The following is a 20,266-nucleotide window of genomic DNA, read 5'->3' as shown; positions in this document are numbered from 1 at the left end:
CAACTCGAGAACACATTTTTTCCTCCGTTTTGGCTTTCCGTTCACACTGAGTTAAAGTTTTCCACTGAAAACAAGTAAATCAGCTTCTTAAACAGCAGCAGTCCCACTTTAAACTGACCTATTTGAGACTTTTTTCCTCACACTTCTTATTTGATTCAGTAGCCATGTTTCTATTAGAGTTGAAGCAAATTTTCAAGCAACATTTTGAAATGTCGCATTACAGAAAATGCGAAATAGGGACGTTTTGTTTAGAGTCAATAAACAAAGCTGCAGTAACATACTTTGGTCAGAAGATGGCAGTGTAATGTATTACTGAAGGCTAATCTGTCAGTAAACAGTAGAAGAAGAGATTGCGTGCGAGAGAAAACATTAGAGGAAGAAGAACAGCTGATCAGTCATGCGAGTTAAACGTTCTCTGCGTCAGAATTTTGTAAAAATCGTTTCCGTCTCCTGTTTAGTGCATTAACTGTTTTTCGAAAAACCACCTCAAGATTTTCTTACCGAAATCTTCAAAATGTGCATAGAAATATAAAAAAACTGTGGTAATACAACTAAATATTAGTTTCGTGATTCACAGGATTGGTAAATCCTCGAAACAAAAAAGTTTGTACAAAATAGTTTTGAGTTTGTAAAGTCAACGGCACACACTGCTATTTTTTTTAACACACCCCTTTCAACGAATTGCCCAGCATTCGTGATATGCAGCTCTTAAGGCTGTGCAATTGGGCAATTAGTGGAAAAGGGTGTGTTAAAAAAAATAGTTTGTTTAAATAGTTTGCACAGCCTTAAGAGCTGCATATCACGAATGCTGGGTTTTGTTGGTTTTCTGAGAATCTGCTGCTTCTACTAGTACCTTGTTTGCCATGTAGTAATAAAAAATATACTAAAAACCTGGATTAATCTGGTTAGTCATATTGGACTGCTATTATTTTGAACACTACTGTATGTTTGTTCTGGATTAAACTTAATCCAACTAAAACGTCCAGTGATTTAAGGTGAGTTAATTTAGAATAAAATAAAATATAAATTTTCCAACATAACTTTTCAACAGATTTGAAACAGAGGCTGTGTTGTTTAATTCCTCTCCGGATTTTGCCCCTTTTACTCAATCAGTCACTCTCTCAGACATAAAAACAGATAAATGCTGTGTCAAATGTTACATTTCACTGACGAAAGGGAAAAGAAGGAGGATTTCCTGTTGGTCATTTCCACACCGGATCTTCAACCGAAATGATCAAATTCAGATCTAAAAAACACGGCTATATACAGTAGGGGAAATGAACTCGACTCATACACGTACTGTACTCCTCACTTGTTCCTGACCTTCTTATAATAACTCTCCAGCTGTTCAACTTTTCGCCCAAGTTTCACCCTGCAGGAGGATTTCTCCTGGGTGCTGCGGGCTGTCAGCGCTCAGACCAAAGGCCCCGGCTTTATGCTCAACCACATGGCTACACACATACACATTCAGATTAACATACAAACACACATATAAAGGAATATATAGAAAGAGAAAGATGCAAAAAGGGGATAAATACCACATGTATGAAGACCCAGACTGACTGAGGTTGTGGGTAAGAGATCGGGGTCAGTGGTGTATTCACACACATACAAAAGGATGTTCGGAGCCACAGGGAGGGAAAAAAACAGTGAAGAAGAACAAGAAGGACTTTGATCCCACACAGAGACGTATAGAAACAAGAGCAGACACATGAAACCACACATAAAAAGAGCCACGCAGAGACAGAAGGGCTTTAGGTGAGCGAGGGTTCAAGGGAAACGCACACACTTACACACCTGTTTACCCTCCACACCCACACAAACAGACGCACCTGTGCATCCAAATACAAACACACACCAAATACAAACACACACCTTTGATGGTGCTGATGACCTGGTCCAGGTGTTTGGTGTCGTTGCGATCTGGTCGACAGCTGGGGCTGATCTCCAGCGAGTAGTCGGGCCCGTACTCTGTAAAAAACTGGACAGCACATCACAGCAAATATTATGACAAATATCTTTTTCTTTGTTTTGTTTTTTACTTTTTCGCAGTTGTACTTTCATTCCGCACATCTGCACACCGTCACGGCAGCAGAGTGCCAAAGTACACTTTCTCCTCTTTGTCTCTTTTTTCAAGAATGCAGCTGCTTTCCTGGAAAATTTCAGGCTCCGTTTGGACTTTGAAGAGTTGGATTGTGAAACTGACTGTTGATGAATATTTACACAGACTTTCAGGACTCCACAAAATACATTGAACGTTTACATGAAGCTGGCAACCAATCCTATTTGAGTAATTTTTTAAAAATGTCAACTTTAATACATACTGTACGGTATTTATTTTATTTGATAAACAAGAATATGTTCAGATAAATTAAGTTTAACATGTGAAAGATATAACAGAGCTATAATATATTATTATGCACCTGTTAGCCATAGAGGTTTCCCCCCATATTGTGGATTATATAAATACATTTTAAGTTGCAGTATTGTTCCGAGTAAAGTTGTTGTGATTATAGCTTTCTCACCTTCTTGACTGAAAAAATGTATACAGCATAGTATAGCGATATTTTCCGTGGCAATATTATATCGATTCTCGACCCATCAGTATTTTCGGAGGCCGTAGCGGGCATATATATACTGGAAATGGATATACAGGAGGAATATACCGGAGATCTAAGGAATCTATAGACACCATCTGTGTCATGATATTGTGTCGGGAAAATGTTGAAATAACGCTGCAAATTTAGGCTATTTTTTTATGTTTCATGGTGATTTTCAAAGTGCTCATGTGACCTCTGACGTCATGCTATCCGTGGACCATCGTTGTGGAGAGATAAATAGACTGAAGTGAGATGGTAAGACTGAGAATTTTCTCTTATTTGACAAAACAATTCTTGATTGAATTTAATTTTGTGGACAAAAAAAACAGTTAAATCTCAATATATTGTATGGCAATACTCACCATATCGCAAAATGCCTAAATCGCAATAATATCGTATCATGACTCAAGTATTGCGATAAAATCGTAACATGGGGACTTCTAGCTAGCATGCTAATATTTGGTATGGAATGTCTTTTAAGTCAATATAAATGGTACATGGTTAATGGACTGCACTTCTATAGCAATTTTATCCAAAGCGCTTTACACTACAGACTGCGCTCATTCACCCGTTCACACACACATTCATACTGGTGGCAGAGGCTACCCTAAACGGTGTCACCTGCCACCACCATTGGGAATTCATTCACACACTGACAAACGCAGCATCGGTGTTTATATATATATACATATATATATATAAATATATATATATATATATATATATATATATATATATATATATATATATAAATATATAAATATATACATATATATATATAAATATATAAATATATACATATATATATATATATATATAAATATATATATATATAAATATATAAATATATATATATAAATATATATATATATAAATATATATAAATATATATATATAAATATATATATATATATATATAAATATATATATATAAAAGAAAAAAAATATATATATATAGTCTTTTATACTTTTTATATGAAGGTCCCGTGTTAAATTCCCAAATGAGCCCCCAAATATGTTACATCCCGGACTTGATCTAAGGTTGAGTTCTTTGGGAATTTGACATAAATCAAAGTATCGCCCAAGTCGTAATTTTGATCTCAAGATGACGCAATATGAAAAGTTAGAAGATTAAAAAGAAGATTACATTTTTATGACGATTCATCCTGATGGAAACATAAATGTCTGTGCCAAACGTCACTGTAATCCCACCAACTGTTGTTGTGATGTCTCACACTAAAACCACAAATGTGAACCTCATGGTGGCACAAGAGGAAAAGTCACGGATTCACCAAGTCACTGGGATTCATCAATCAAATTTCATGGCAATCTGTCCAATTATTGCGAAGATATTTCACTCTGGATCGGCGTGGTGAAACAACTATGTGACTAGAAGACACACTGGAGCTTTCAGATGGACACATGTTCCTTATATTGTCTGAAGTCCGTGTGGTGTCAAGGGAGTTGCATTAACACAAACAATAGTATGAGACAGTCTCGTCTGGTTCACGTCAAGGTTGTAATAGTTTTGGATTTTTCATCAGTTTTAGTTTTAGTTTCGTTGTGAATTTTTGTTTTCAAATTCAATTAGTTTTAGTTTGTTTTTAGAGTGAGTTTGCTAGTTTTTGTTTAGTTTTATTTTTTGAAAATTGTTAGTTTTAGTTTAGTTTTGATTAGTTTTAGTTTATTTTGTAATGGGATATTTCTTGGGTGTGAGATTCAGTGAGGTCATAATACATTTTGCCTTTATTTCCTTTGGTTTATCAATCTCAGCCCCAATAAGGTTATTAACTCTTACAGTTCCGAGTGTTTTGAATTTTAGTTCGAGTGTAGACATCCCAATCTCAGTTAACATATTTACCATGTGTTCCTGCAGGTTCACTAACAGAATCCTCTTTCTAATGGAAACACTGGATGATGTAAGAAAAAAGTTGACAAAGACGAAAACTAAGGACATTTTCACTATAATTTTTGTTAGTTTTAGTTAGTTTTGTAACCTCACAATACAGTTTCAGTTAATGTTTTTAAAAAAAAAAACTAGTTTTTATTTTTATTTCAGTTAACAAAATTTTTTTTTCAAATACGAATACTTTATTTTTGGATAGGGACAGTGCACATTAATGAACATCGATAAACATCTTTGTAAATATGCCGGATTATAGCAAGGCTGCTAGTTTGCATTCGTAGTCCCTAAAAAAATTCTATTTTCAATTCTAGTTTTAGTTTTTTCGTTAGTTTTCGTTAACGACAATAACCTTGGTTCACGTACAGAAAGAAAATGTAATGCAGAACACAGAAGAGGAACCAGTGGACAGCCTGGGCCTCACCAACAAGAACAGAAAAAAAAAAAAAAAAAAGAGCCGGAGATGATTTCAGCACATACCAAAGGCTCCTGGCATTTCATGCAGAGTCGGACCAATTCCATGAAACAAAACCAGCCAATGCAAAAAAAGAAAAAGGAAAAAAGAAAACAGGTGGAAATCCAGAGACTGGGTTCAAGTAGGAGTTAAGACCAGAGCAAGTCAGTTAAAAAAAACACATTTCTAGGGAATCTGTTGGGCCGTGACTCAGTGCCATGAGAGCAAAACAAACTCAGAGGCCAGCTCTGACCACAAGTGCGTCAGTCCAATCTACTGTTGTGAAAGCCTTGGAGCCTGAAGACTCAGCAGAACAAGCCAGAAGCAAAAGACCCGTTCTCCCCCCAACATTCAAACAAATATTAAACATTTGATGTCTGCCAGTTGTCAATTTGTTGAGCATGAAAGTTAATTCTTGATGTTGGAACAAAAAATGAACCATTCAAGGTCCAGTCAAGAAGCCAGTCTAAGTTCTGTCTGTGTAGATTATAAGGACATACTTACAAACTAAATATATTTCACTTTTATATGAATGAACAATATAGCCATAATGAGTCACGATTCATTGTTTTGTGTTAAAGTAATATTTTCTATATTTTTTAAACATATTTTTGATTCACAAATTCATTTCTGTAATGCGTCCAGATAAAAATGTCATGGATTCCCCACACTTGTATACAATAAATATTTAATAAACTTTATAAAAATAAATACACATTTGTTTAAAAATGTATATTTTTATATACAATATAATCAAAACATAATGGTTTTTAATATGTATAAAGAACAAAATCTGAATGAAAATTGATGAGAAAAAATGGTTATACAGTACGGTAATGAGAGAATCGTTTGAATTAAAATGTGTATATTTTATTAAAATAAATGTTGGTGATACCAGCTATTTTACAAGCATATTTAAGTGCTTGCCAAAGAAAAAAAAAACTTTAATTTAAAAAAAAAAATTTTTTAAATGTGTTACGGTAATGAATTTTGCTCACCGTGTGTCTAAAAAAAAAATTTAAAAATAGAAATTTAAATAGAAAAAATGTAAATAGATTATAAATTCATATTAAACAGTGACTTTAGATTGTATTTGTTCTAAAGGGTCAAAGAAAATATGTATTCAATGCTCTTGGATTTTTGCCATTAGCTGCACCATGTTCATGAGAATCACCCTACTACGTTGCCTAAACATGTCTCTAAAAAACGTTGTGAAACTATAAGCAAAAGGTTTTAAATTTGATAACTATTACCTTTGGGTAAATATCTAGAATTGTCAAAGTCTTAGAGGAACAGTAAAGCCCCTTTCACAAGTCCATATAATGTCAGATTGAGCGATTTTGCAAATTGAGTGAAGATGAAGGGTTATTTACACAAAGACGCCAACGAAACTGTCAAACTGGAAACAAGACAAGATTCGGAAACTTCTGCCAGTCTTTGCCGATGCCGAAATTGTCAAACAAATTCAAGGAACAGCAAAGTGACTTGGTTGTTTATGACTTAATTATGAAGCAGCCATTTCATGCGTCATGCTCGGCCTCCTGCACGCCGTATCCAGGCACCACCTTGTGCCTAAACAGAGAGGCTCCTGTTGTTTGAAAAGGCAGCTCTGGTTCTGATTCTGCAGATATAATCTGGAGTTTATATGAGAAAATGGCTATTTTTTTGCAACAAACGCATTGTAAGAGCCATTTTGCTTTGATTGTTTATTTGTTTGTTTGTTTGTTTGCACCTCCCACCACCGGGTGGAGAAGAGCGCTCATTATGGGTTCTGATCAGGCGGCAATCTCCGTGTCTGAGCATGGAGGCCACCAGGAAGTGCATAAAGCCTGCAATTCACCGAAAATTCCAGTAGGGGGTGCTAAGTTTGGCTGCAAAAGAAATCTGCCCATTCATTTCAGTGCTAAATTTGAAAACGTCTCACTTGATTTATTACCTCAGAATTTTTTTTCAGGGACAACATTATGGTCTCAATCGCTAGTAAAAAATCTCCTTCAAGACAATTTGATGTCAATAGTTCTAATAATGGCCACATTTAGAAGAAAATAGAAGATAAAGAATCGTATGATTTGGGGCGTTTCTACCTTTGATTGACAGGTCACTAACAAGGCGAGCCGTCATCAGGAGAGAAGCAGAGGAATGCATATCCATGGAAACATGTCAATAAAGTTATATATGACGTTATATAGATAGAAAAGAGGATGTTTAGCGGTTTGGTCTCATAACTTTGACCCTTTCACTGTATTTTCACTAAATGACAGTTTATTTGAACGTTTTGTTCATTAAAATGTCTTGTTCAGCGTTTGGTTGGACTAACAGACACTCCAAGGAGTCGCTGGTCAGTTTTCTGAGGTAAGAAAGATACAATTTGTTTTTGTTTTTTTGCTAGCCAAAACTAACATCCGAGTTAATGCTCCAATTAATGCTAACATGAATTAGCAGCGGCTTCTCTCAGTCGGGTTGCCGGTGTAGTCAGTGATCAGTTCCCTCGCGCTCTGCCACAGTCCAATTATGGTCTGCTCAGTGTATCGGAAACAAGATGGCGACGCAAGATGGCGATGAGTTTAACGCTGAACTCGAGGCTTCCAACGGGCAGTCCACAAACCAATGGGTGACGTCACGGTGACTACGTCCATCATTTATATACAGTCTATAGTTCTGATGTCATAAGTTAACATAAGGCACCGGTGTATTACTGATTGTTGTGAGATGCCCGAGAGCCACACAGTTTTTTGACTGCAGAAATGTGATGCATAAGTTGGAAATATAAGTTTATTTGTTTAAGAACGAAGTATACCTTTGTTTGGAAACGTTACAATAAACTTAGTTAATTAATATAAGGAAACTGGACATTTCATTTGTGCGCGTAAAACACTATAAACGGGATCTCATCATGCTAGTGGCATCTTTTTCGAGTAGCAATCGCGTTACTACACGCATGGTTGTTTGCTATGGGCATAAATTTGTCTCATTAATACGTGTAAACGCACAGAGGGTGATCTACAAATAGTCCTTGATTTGCACACGTGTTTTCCAATCCACAAATACAAATTTCTAATTTGTAACTTGTATTTTGTTTTTTTTTACAAATAAGTGTGTATTTGAAAATATATTGTGTATTTGTAAATGCACAATTTTCCATTTGTAAAAACAAAAAAGCCATTTGTAAGACTGAAAATTCAGTTTGTGAATTCAGTTTGACTCCACACAGATTCCCAAACAAATAGCAGTGTTGTTGCATACAAATCTTCCCTCCACAAACACCAATTTAGGATTTGTAACTTGTGTGTTGGTTTTTACAAATAAATGTGTATTTGTAAAAAAAAAAAAAAAAGTAAAAAAAAAAGGTGTTAAGTGTGATTCAGCATTCATGGATCACCAATCACACACACACGCATCTCTTTCCTCAGTGGCGTATAACACTAAAATGCACCAACGTCAGAATCACAATCTACAATTTGTGCATTTCCACTTTCAGTAAATGCAGAGTAAAGACAAGAAAGAGAGATATATGGTAACTAAGCTAGTTTGCAGTAGCTGAATTGGACCGTGTCTTGGATAAATTTATATTCATAATAATAATAATAAAGCCTTTATTGTCATTGCACAGAGTAACAAGTACAAGTACAACAAAATTAAGCCACCAACCCGTCCAAACGTATAAAACACCCACAAACAATATGACAGAGGTAAACAGGACAGGAAGACATGCTATTATATATATATATATATATATATATATATATATATATATATATATTGTAGTGGTGACTTGGAATAGTCAATAAGTCAGCAGCTAAAGTTACAGTTGAGTTCTTGCAGTGCTTGTAAAATGTGTTTATGAAACAAATATTCCATTTACGCTATATGGTGGTGCTGATTATCTGGTCTTGCATGGAATTGCTTGGTTTCTCACAATCAATCACTATATATAACTTATTTTGGTAGCTAATGCTATCAATAAAAAAGGGAAGGAAGAGTACTCATGAACAAAAATCAGAAGTGCCGCTACTAGTGAGTAATGGCCCATTTCAGGCACTGGTTGTAGGAGGCTGTATTTTTCTGTTGTGATTTGTGGCTCACTGTTTTTTTCCCAGTTTCCAGCGCTAAGCTAGGTGAAACACATCCAGCTTCAAACTCTGTTACTCATTTAAACTGAGTCTTTAATAGCAAAGACCCTTGAGGAGCAATCACTGCAGAGCTTCAAGGTAAATGTTGCCCTTATTTGTACAAAGTTTTCACATTTTCAACTTTTTTTGCTGGTGACTTGATTGCTTTAAAGATGAATTATGAATTCATCTCTTTTTTTCCAATCATTTCATCCTTAAAAAGTCAGAAAATATTGACTAACTCCACTAAGTTCCACAATATAAAAAAGAGAAAACCACTTAAAGGCTGGAACAAGCAAACGTAGCTCAATCATCTGTTGATCAACCAATCGGTGAGTCAACTAAAGGTTTCACAACTTGAATGCATATTGATCATCTGGGACTCAAATTACAGACACAAAAAGTTGGACTGCTCCTTTAAGTTGGCGAAATGATTCTGCAAACATCCCGTAATGATTTCTGCACTAATGCCACGACCGTTTTAAAGACGGGAATATCTTGTTTTGGATTAGACTCTTTAGTGGATTAGATGGACGTCATTAGAGAAGACTTCAGAAGTCTTCTGGCAACTCACACACACACACACACACACACACACACACACACACACACACACACACACACACACACACACACACACACACACACACACACACACACACACACACACACACACACACACACACACACACACACACACACACACACACACACACACACACACACACACACACACACACACACACACACACACAGCTGAGCCAACATGCAGTAGGAGTATACTTTGGTGTACTTGAAAGACAAAGACTACTCTGTCTTTGTTTAATAGCCCTGTGTGTGTGTGTGTGTGTGTGTGTGTGTGTGTGAGTCAGAGAGAGGGAATGCATGCTCGTTGGTGTGTAGATGAAGGTAAAAGTGTGTGTGTTTGTCTGAAGGCCCATGGATATTTGGGAGTATTTGTGTACTCACACAAGGAAATATCCATGGTGTTTTTAAGTGTGTGTGTGTGTGTGTGTGTGTTCTTGTACTTCCTACATAGTGAGGACCAGAACACGTTTTTAACCAACAGAGTGAGGACATTTTTGCAAAGTGAGGACATTTCGGTCCTCACTTCTTTAAAGGCTTTTTTGAGATTTCAGACTTTGTTTTAAGGGTTAAAGGTTACATGATAATGATAATTAACTGAAACTGTATTGTGTGGTTACAAAACTAACTAAAATTATAGTGAAAATTTCGTCTTTGTCAACTTTCTTCATATATAATGAAGATTGGATAAGGCAAAGGAAATAAAGGCAAAATTTACTGTGACCTCTTTTAATCTCCCACCCAACAAATACCCCATTACAAAAAACTAAAACTAATAAAAACTAAACTAAAACATTTTTAAAAAAACACACACACTACACTAAAACTAGCAAACTCACGAAAACGAATGAAAAATTCAAAACTATTATAACCTTGCAAGGGAATTCACTGTTCCAATGAGGGCCCTCACAAAGATAGAAGTAGAAGAATGTGTGTGTGTATGTGTGTGTGTGTGTGTGTGTCTGTTTCCAATTAGCTCAGATGAGTTTCTGTGTCTTACCTCCGGTCTCAACAGAGCTCAACATGAGAGTAGTTACTTAACATACATGCACACCCGCAATGTATTCCCATGAACCCAGTGCTCTGTCTCCCGCTGTCCGGCAACACACGCACACACACCAATCACACACACACACACACACACACACACACACACACACACACACACACACACACACACACACACACACACACACACACACACACACACACACACACACACACACACACACACACACACACACACACACACACACACACACACACACACACACACACACACACACACACACACACACACACACACACACACAGTCTCCTGCTTACTTGCTTGTTTGACTTGGATGACCGTGGGGAGACAGAGAAAGAGGAAGCGAGAAGGAAAGAGAGGTGCAGACACTCCTGAAAGACATATTTTCCTCTTTGATACTGCAGGAATCACTAGAATGAGAGAATAAATATATATTAAATACGGAGTAAAAAAGAGACTTCAGAGCACGATGCAGTCACGTGGTGCATCTACGTCACCTGGACAAGGTCAAGAGACAGAAAATACCCGCTGACTGGCTCCAGTGTCTCTGGCAGAGACGCGCGGGGAGATAAATAGTGGAAGGTCTCGATTATTTACCACGGTCTTTAACTTGGACCCTCGGCTCATCACTCACAAGCATGTTTGTATGAGAAACACTCGCCTCGATGCAGAGAACACTGTCAGTAAATCTTATTTTTGTTTCAAAGCAGGACTATAAAAACTTAAATAAATACATAGTTTGAGTCCATCATATTTTTCCCTTGATGTTTATCTAAAAGAGAGACTGAACAACAAAACTCAGCTATTCTTTTCCACTTAGTTCACTGTATTGCACTCTAGGGCTGGGCGATTGAAAAATGGATCGAAAGCGACATTCAGAACCTCTAAACGACTTAATCTTGCGCATGATGATTATTCTTATTCTATAATTTTACAATCAGTGACATTGAGGAGAACTCGAACTCAGAGCAGCGACCCAAGAAAAATGCCGCGTCTGTCTTTTGGACACATTTAAGCTTTAGGGAAGAGTAGCAAGTCATTTATTTTCTACTGTTTATGAGAAGTTTATTTCTACTTCAAAATCAAAATGTTACTATTCATTTAAAGCGATGCTTTGATTTCACTAAATAACTACGAAATAGTCCATCTGTGTGTTTCCTTAATTTCTTTTTAGGACAACACTATGGTTTCAATCACTAGTAAAAAATCTTCAAGACAATTTGATGTTAATAGTTCTAATAATGGCCCCATTTAGAAGAAAATATGATTTGGGGCATGGCTACCTTTGATTGACAGGTCACTAACAAGGCGAGTCGTCATCAGGAGAGAAGCAGAACAATGCGTATCCATGGCAACGTGTCAATAAAGTTATACATAATGTTATATAGATAGAAAAAAGGACGTTTACGTTGGTCTCATAACTTTAATGGTCTGCTCCCCGTATCGGAAACAAGATGGCGACACAAGATGGCGACGAGCGTAACGCTGAACTCGATGCTTCCAACAGGCCACAAACCAATGGGTGACGTCACGGTGACTACGTCCATCATTTATATACAGTCTATGGTAACTTGCGGTAGTCACATGACCCTAGTAACTACTTCACTTCCGGCATTGACGTACATTTATTTACTGTCTTTTTATAACGCCTAACCAGGAATTTTTTTGCCCTAAATCTGTTCAATGGTTTTACAAAATAAATCCACAAAAACGGCAGCCTTTTTTACAACTGTGGACCATGCATGTGTGCTACTTCTAGAATGCGCCGTTGTACCGCGAGCCGGTTGCCGTCGTTGCCCCACACTCTGGCCTTGATGCCCTGTGAAAAAATGTTAAATTTACGGCCAAGGTGGCCTTTGTGCCCCTGTCAAAGTTCCAGTAAACACAACGCTAATCCGACCCGTCCCTGGGAGTGCGCATCAACACGTGGCTAATTTGAATATTCAAATGAGCCATGTGTTGATGCGCAGCACAGGTAAGCTAGCGGGACAAGCTGTTTTGATATGTTGTGACTGAAGTATGTGGTAGTATTTGACAGAACTTAACATTTACGTTTTGATAGAGAGTACTATTGATAGGTAATTACCATTGTATTTGCCTATTTAAAGTCAGCTCGTTAACGTTACATTTTTGCATCATGAAAAGTAGCGATAGCTAGCTAGGTGGGATATCGCTAACGTCTTCCCTACCTCAGGGACAAGGGCTCGACATTTAGCTGATGTAAATTTCACCTCAGCAGGTTCCTTTCTTATGGCAGGAGGAGGCATTTCTCTTTCCTTACTCTTAGATGAACTCAGGCAGGAGATTCATTTTGCCATCTTTTCAAAACAGGTTCATTTGTCATTTTCCAAAAAGGTCCTTTCTAATATCTTTAATATATTGTGCATTAATGTTTCTTGGTGAATGAGAATGTTAAGGTATTAATCTGAAAGGTAAAACCAGCGTAATTTAACCAAACGGCCTTAATGCCCTGTCATGTGGCCTTTGTGCCCTTAAGATAAGTGTGAACAGGAAGGCCAAATGGCCTTGCCCCTAAAATGACGAAATTCGAAAAGTTTATGTTGGAGAACTTGTTGTGTGTTGATAATTATTACACCAAGTGGAACATTAATAAGGTCATTAATGTGGTAGTTTTATATAGTAGTTATGGCATTTTTCTGTGGCAGCTCTCCAAAGTTATAACAAATAATAAAAGTAATAGAAGTTATCGTCAAAGACTGTAGACTTCATCCTTAAATGTATTTCCTAGTCTAGCTGTATTTTGCTTACAGTGTCTGTTTGCAGGAGAAGAACTGGGATCCACTCAAAAAATTTAATTCTTTCACCCTTCTGCCAACTTTCATGAAATCAGGCTAGTCTTTCCTAGCCTGATAAACCTGATATAGCAGTTTCTGTTTGATTGCATGAGCCCATCTGTTGACAGCAGTCTGTGTGTGTGTGTGTGTACATGAGTAGAAAGACAGAGCGTGTACGTGTGTGTGAAAAAGTTCCTGCTCGAATGCATGAGCCCATCTGTTGACAGCAGTGTGTGCATGTGTGTGTGTGTGTGTGTGTGTGTGTGTGTGTGTGTGTGTGTGAGCGTGTTTGTTTTCACAGCGATCAGCAGGATCTCCAGCTATGAAGGATGCCGAGCCGCACAGCGGAGGGGAAAACGTCTCGGAAAACAAATGGACTCTGTCTGCTATCAAGCTGCTATCTAATAAATGTTTTCAACAAGGGAAAGAAAAACGGCCCGATGTCCGAATTATAGTCACATAGCGCACGTACACCTCCCTCTCTCTCTCTTTCTCTCTCTCTCTCTGCATCTGGACTCTCTCCCATCCTCCCTGCCTCTTCATCAATCCATCTTTTATAGATTTGTCTGTCAGTTTTCCTTTTAAGGCAACAAATCCTAGTTGTATGTTTTTGAAAAATCAGGGAAGCTAAAAGGAAACATGGGAGATCAGATTCAAGCCAAAAGTGACGTGCGAATCTTTTTCCTTCTGTCTCTCGTCTGTTATTGTTGTTTTAACTTAGAAAAGCAATGTAGGAAAGTGGATGGAAATATGACTTTTCTGTTTGTGCATTAATGTGAAGAAGGTTAGATCGGATCTGTGTGGAGTGATATTTTCTCCGTGGACGGTGAAGTTGTATGCTTCATGAATGTCATCATTTATTTCCTAAATGTAGTGCTATTATTCTTGCTTTTATTGACCTTCTATTTATAAAAAAAACTGTTATTTGACGTTAAAGATGATTTAAAATTTTCTGTGCTTACGCTCTTTTCTGCACAAATTGAATATGCACATAAAAATAGGTGGACGGAAAGATATTTACTATTGATGAAATGAGGAAAGGAATTAAAAAAAGAAGTAAATTAAAGTGAAACTTCCCCCTTATGTTTGAACTGTTTATAATGTTAATACATAAAAATGTTAAAAATTGGGCCTGGGAAGAAAACTGATGTTGACATATAACTATAGATACAGAATGAAAGTCCTGACGGTTATCTTTTCTATGATTTAGTTTTCGTTTCCTTTTCTTTGCTTTTCCTATGTATCAGGAACCTGTAAATCTAAGAGAAATTATGTTTTGTTTTGTTTTTAAGAAGGGAAAATATCCTACGTTGTATGAAACCTGTTGGCCTCAATAAAGATTACATTTTTTTAAAAAAAGAAAAAGAAGAAAATTAAATTTGGGGAACCTCCCATGTACAAATTTAATACATACAGGGCCATTGGGTTTATAAAAATATCTTGTCTAATAAGAAAATAACAGTGAATGATGATCTTCTTATTTCTAGAATGAAGCCTGTCCAAGAACTGTAACACAAAGAGATATTTAAAAGATAACCACAACACAGCCACGACTCCCTAAAGGGGAACAGGACAGGAAACTAAATCTCGCGGCTCATTGTTGGGACATCCCAACATTCTGCAAACACTTTCCCCCGTTTGTGACCGAGTCAAATAATCTACAGCAGCAAGAAATTTGATTAACACAGATTGATAAGAGATGAATGGAAAGGAATAACCGGCTTATTCTCCACACATTTTTCAGTGTCATTTTGTAAACAGAAAAAAATTCCCCATCAGTCCTAACACACACACACACACACACACACACACACACACACACACTCTCTCTCTCTCTCTCTCTCTCTCCTCCGGTAATGTTTCCGGTGATTGAGCCCGTGACTCTGGGAGCCGACACATCCCTGACGGCAGCGAGGGGCAGGACAGGAAGTGTCTGCAGACAGGAAAAGAGGAAGTAGGAAGTAAAGAGGCGGGACGCTTCCCCGGCTGCCAATCTGGGAGCAGAGACGTCCTCCCTTCCTGTGTGGCTCGGAGACGGACACACATTTGTATTTACTTCTGTAGCCCTCATCAGAGACGAGGTGAATTTAATGGAGTTTGGCTCGAGCAGTTTGAGTATTTTTGTAACCAGTTCCAAGCAGTTCCTGAAATTCTATTGTCATTTCTATTTGTACAGTAACTGAGTTGACAGAACTGCCTGGTTCAAGGCTTTTCCAATCACAATTCAAATTGTGGAAAAAGATAAGAAAAAGGTGTTCTTTGCACGAAAGAGCGATTCAGTCTGAAGATGATGATGCAAGCCCAACAACTCCATAATTGCCTTAAGCCGTGTTTCCACTAGGGGGAAAAGTGGCCACCAGGAAAGTTTCAGGCCACACCCTCTCAAAAGTCCGCTCACTCTGCGTGTCTCCATTACAAGTTAGCCCCCAGAGGGATTTAGGAGACTCCGGAGGTGACGTATGGTTTTCGACTATCGTGTAATCGCTTAGCGACAGTTTCGACCGATTCAACACGATTCGATTAAACACGGAAGACTCATCTGTGCACAACGTCAGCAGGTGATCATAAACAAACCAGCATGGCTAATTATGCACAGCGTCTCCGCTGATCATAAACTGTGATTGTGAATTAACTAGCATCGCTAACTGTGCACACAGTGTCCAGTGCTTGTTGTAAACAAACAGAGATCGCTAAGTGAACACCTCCTGCAGCAGCAGTACAGACACACTGTACTGCTACAGAGCTAACTGTTAGCCTATTAGCAATTTGCAGACTGGACGCTTAGGGGTTAACATCCCCTCCGCCTCTGCAGCTGGGAGAGACTGCTGCAGGAGGACATTGCCGCTTCGACTCGTTCTTACTCTTCTTAACAAGCTGCCGACCCCCGCAGCTAGTTAAGAAGAGTAAGAAGGAGTCTCCAGGGATGAAAAAAGTCCAGACAGAAGTCCGCTCCAGACCGCTCGTATTCAAATTAGGGACGTTTCGGCGAGTGAGACCCGCCTCATTCTGGATATTGGGCAGTAGTGGAAACAGCCCTTTGGTGTCTAAAAATCTGAAAGGCGAGGGAGCTTCCAAACTAGCTGCAATTTTATACAGGAAGAGAAAAAACACATTAGTTTGGGTGGAATCACCCCGATTCCCAAAAAGTTAGAACGTTGTAAAACGGAAAATAGAACAAAATGTGATTATCTGCTCATTATCTGCTTTGTTACATATATTCAATTGAAAACTTTACAAAGACAATATAGGTCATGTTCAAAGTGATACACTTTTTTTCCCTTCAATATACATGCATTCTGTTTTTAGTTATATTCAACATGGCGTCCCAAGTTTATTTGGAATCAGAGTTGTGCTATGCATATAAAAACTGAAAATAAGTTAAATGATCAGTGACCCAAAAAGTTGCAGTCAATAAGCTTTACGTTCTTTGAAACCATTCTCTGCTTCCTTATGCAAGACAACAATATCTTTGTAGAAAACCCTATTTTAAAAAAAGAAAAACCCAACATTTCCACAGGCTGGGGCAGATCCGAATCACCGGGCGGATACACAAAGTATTTTTCAGTTTGACAAACTGCAAGATTTGGTCTATGCTGCATTCATGTGGTGTCAGAATAATAGGAAATATTAGGTTCTGATCACATTTCATGGGCCATTTGATACATTTTCTTTTCTCTTTATTGTCACACAAATACTGGAAAGAGCCATTAGTGTTTTGTTTAAACGAGCCAAGCGATAAAATACAACACATCTTCTCAACTCCGAACTCTGTAAATGGGATCACCCAAAGGGCTGAGTAGAGATTAAAAAACAGAGATAAAATTGGAGATTTGGAAGCAGATCCAAAACCGAAGTGGTTAATGTAGGTGCCTGTTTCCATGTGAGAATATTTACTTGCGTGCTTGTGCAATATGTGCTTTATGGGCACGCAGTGGAGACAGGAAAGAGAGGAGCAACAGAAAGAGGCGGCAGGACTTAATGTGACAAAGGATATGAGCTGGATTCACACCAGCAACATTGTGAGTACATGGTATGCCTGTTGGCCCGCTGAGGCAGCCGCAGGAAGTTTAGATCTGTGGTTTGTTTTTATCTGAGCAGCGCGGCTGGGAGGAACTCAACTGCTGGGAAAGGACCGAAAACAGAATTAGAGAAGAGGAGGGGTCTGGGCTGGTGAAGAAAGTCAGATGGACAGCTCTCACTGTCCAAACACTTCTCTGGAGGGATGCACTGATTGTGAAATTCTGAGTCGATACTGATGTTTATTAAAAAAACAGTTGGCCGATAACCAATGCTTTTTGTTGTTGTTGTTTATCCTGGTTTTGTTGTTATGTATTCCTCATGTTTTTGAGCTGCATTTTTTGCAAGAAAGAAATGCGCCAAACTAATACTGATTTTTATTTATTTCTATACTTTCTTACATACTGGTTTTCCTACTTAGTTGCTTTCTCACCTACTTATTTACATACTTTCTTTGCTACTGACTTACATACTAAGTTACTTGTCAATCAAGTTACTTACTTGCCTACTTACTTAATTATTTGCTTAACTGCGTACTTACTTGCCAACCTACTTACTTGCTTTCCTAGTTATTTACTTACTTGTGTACTTACTTACATACTTAGCTACTTACTTCCTGACTTTTTTCAAAGTCTTAAGAACCCCCCAAAACATACATGGTTTTGACTCGTCAACTGCCACAATGCAAACAGAAAAAAACAATGGTATGAAGTTCTCAGGGAGCTACCCAGTTGGCAGTTCCTCATTCAGAGAACTGTTCAAACATGTCCAAAAACACCTTGAATCTCCACAAATTTAAGTTCCCTCCATTGATGGGTTGAGTGTTGAAACAATCACTTTAATTCTGATGTCAAAATGCAGCTGGATGCAGTGTGAAGAGATTCAAAAAGGGAAGTAAAAGATTTTGCCCAGATTGCCTGAGCCACCAGCTGCTATGACATCAAATTTAAAAAGGTCAAAGGCACAGCAAGTGGACATTAAACGTTACAAATGAATGGAGACAATAAAAAGAAAGGCGAAGGAAAATGTCTTCAAATTGAAAAAACTAAGTGGGTTATAAAGACAATCCCCACATGCCCATCCAATCAGAGACTTTAACTAACCTTTGACCTTGGTGCTATTCTTAGCAGGCCTCATATTGTTGCTCTCAGATTCACACACAGATTGGCTCCACCACTATCACACAATGGGGGGTCAATCAGGACCAGCTGACCGCCAACAGACAATACAAGTCAATGGGTAGAGTTAATGACTTTCGACCCGGCGGCTCGAGTCCCGGACCAAACTACAAAAGGAACTTTCACTTGTGTTTTTATAAGATTTTGGAGTATAATAAGTGTGACAGAAGCAGGGTCATTGTGTGGGTTATCTGCAGTGTAATATTTTGTCTGGTAATCAGTGAATATTACAGCACTATTGTTGATGTGACTGGCCAACTGTGACTGATGTTTGTGTTTTTTAGACTGCTATTTTTAACCATTTAGTCTAGGGCTCAAACATGCCAAAGACTGAATGCTTCCCCTCTCGGGCACGGAGAAAAAAAGATTAAGTGTATTTAATTCAAAATAAACACTTTTAACAAAATATTTTAAACAAAATCAAACCAACACAAATTTGTTTGGATTGATTTCAGTGAGATTTGAGCCGATTAAACAAACTAAAGTGGCATGCTTTTTGGAAGTTCAAAACTAGACTAGGCATCATTTACACAAATATTTTGATAAGATAAATAGTTCTCTTTATCTATTTTATTTAGCCTTTAACTAGCTGAGACATTCCTGATACAGGCCTGAATCTCCTTTTTGTACTTTGCTTTGCACCCATACACATGCTGCATTTTATTTTATCCTGATTATATAATTCTGTCCCTGTTTGAGGTGTCCATTCTTTGTCTATTTGGAAGCATTCAGTGCATGTAATGTTATTGTTTTTAATCAAGTGGGTTTTTTCCACTTTATTTCCCATTATGTTCATTCTACTGTATGTCCGTTTTCATGTGAAGCACCCTGTACATGTAGTTTTCAATTTGAGCTGCATTTTTTGCAAGACAGAAATGTGCCAAACTAATACTGATTTTTATTTATTTCTATATTTCTTACATACTTGTTTCCCTACTTAGTTGCTTTCTCACCTACTTATTTACATACTTACTTTGCTATTGACTTACATACTAAGTTACTTGCCAACCAAGTTACTTACTTGCCTACTTACTTAGTTATTTGCTTAACTGCGTACTTACTTGCTTACCTACTTACTTGCTTGCTTTCCTAGTTATTTACTTACTTATGTACTTACTTACATACTTAGCTTACTTATTTTATAGATATTTGTCAATCAAAACATATTTCAAATGCAGCAGCACAGTGAAAACAAATATGCATTGATCTTAGTTCTACTTTGTGCAACTTCCTTATGGATAGTTTCCCGTCTGAGTAACAGCTGTTTCCTCCACATTGGTGGCCATTTATCATACAATGAAACACAAAAAAACGCTATAAAACAGGCCAGTGCATTATCTGACTGTAATGAATGTGTGCATTCATGTGGCTTTTGTCTACAGTAGAGCAGGAGGGTGGACACACACACACACACACACACACACACACACACACACACACACACACACACACAGAAAAGGGTACAAAGGTGGTTTTTGTTCCCTGTGTCGCTGCAACTTCAGCTTTGCTTGGTCATCATGGATAAATGCCCCTCTTATCGAGCACAACGGGCACAGACAGGGCCAGAAATACACACACACACACACACACACACA

General features: G+C 37.8%; 1 protein-coding gene across 2 annotated transcripts in view; it reads right to left on the bottom strand.

Annotated features, from left to right (window-relative positions):
• The window catches only part of hdac8 (histone deacetylase 8), a 49,982-nt gene that overhangs the window by 11,321 nt on the left and 18,395 nt on the right, over positions 1-20,266 (bottom strand). The window contains exon 10 of one of the 2 annotated variants that reach the window (XM_059355144.1): positions 1,833-1,981. In XM_059355144.1, the coding sequence (XP_059211127.1) occupies positions 1,833-1,981 (149 nt within the window). The remainder of the gene's footprint in view (positions 1-1,832; positions 1,982-20,266) is intronic. The other variant, XM_059355143.1, reaches the window with a different exon arrangement.

The sequence above is a fragment of the Centropristis striata genome, chromosome 17 (genome assembly GCF_030273125.1).
Source record: "Centropristis striata isolate RG_2023a ecotype Rhode Island chromosome 17, C.striata_1.0, whole genome shotgun sequence".
Lineage (NCBI taxonomy): Eukaryota > Metazoa > Chordata > Actinopteri > Perciformes > Serranidae > Centropristis > Centropristis striata.
This window is presented reverse-complemented; position numbering and strand designations above follow the sequence as displayed.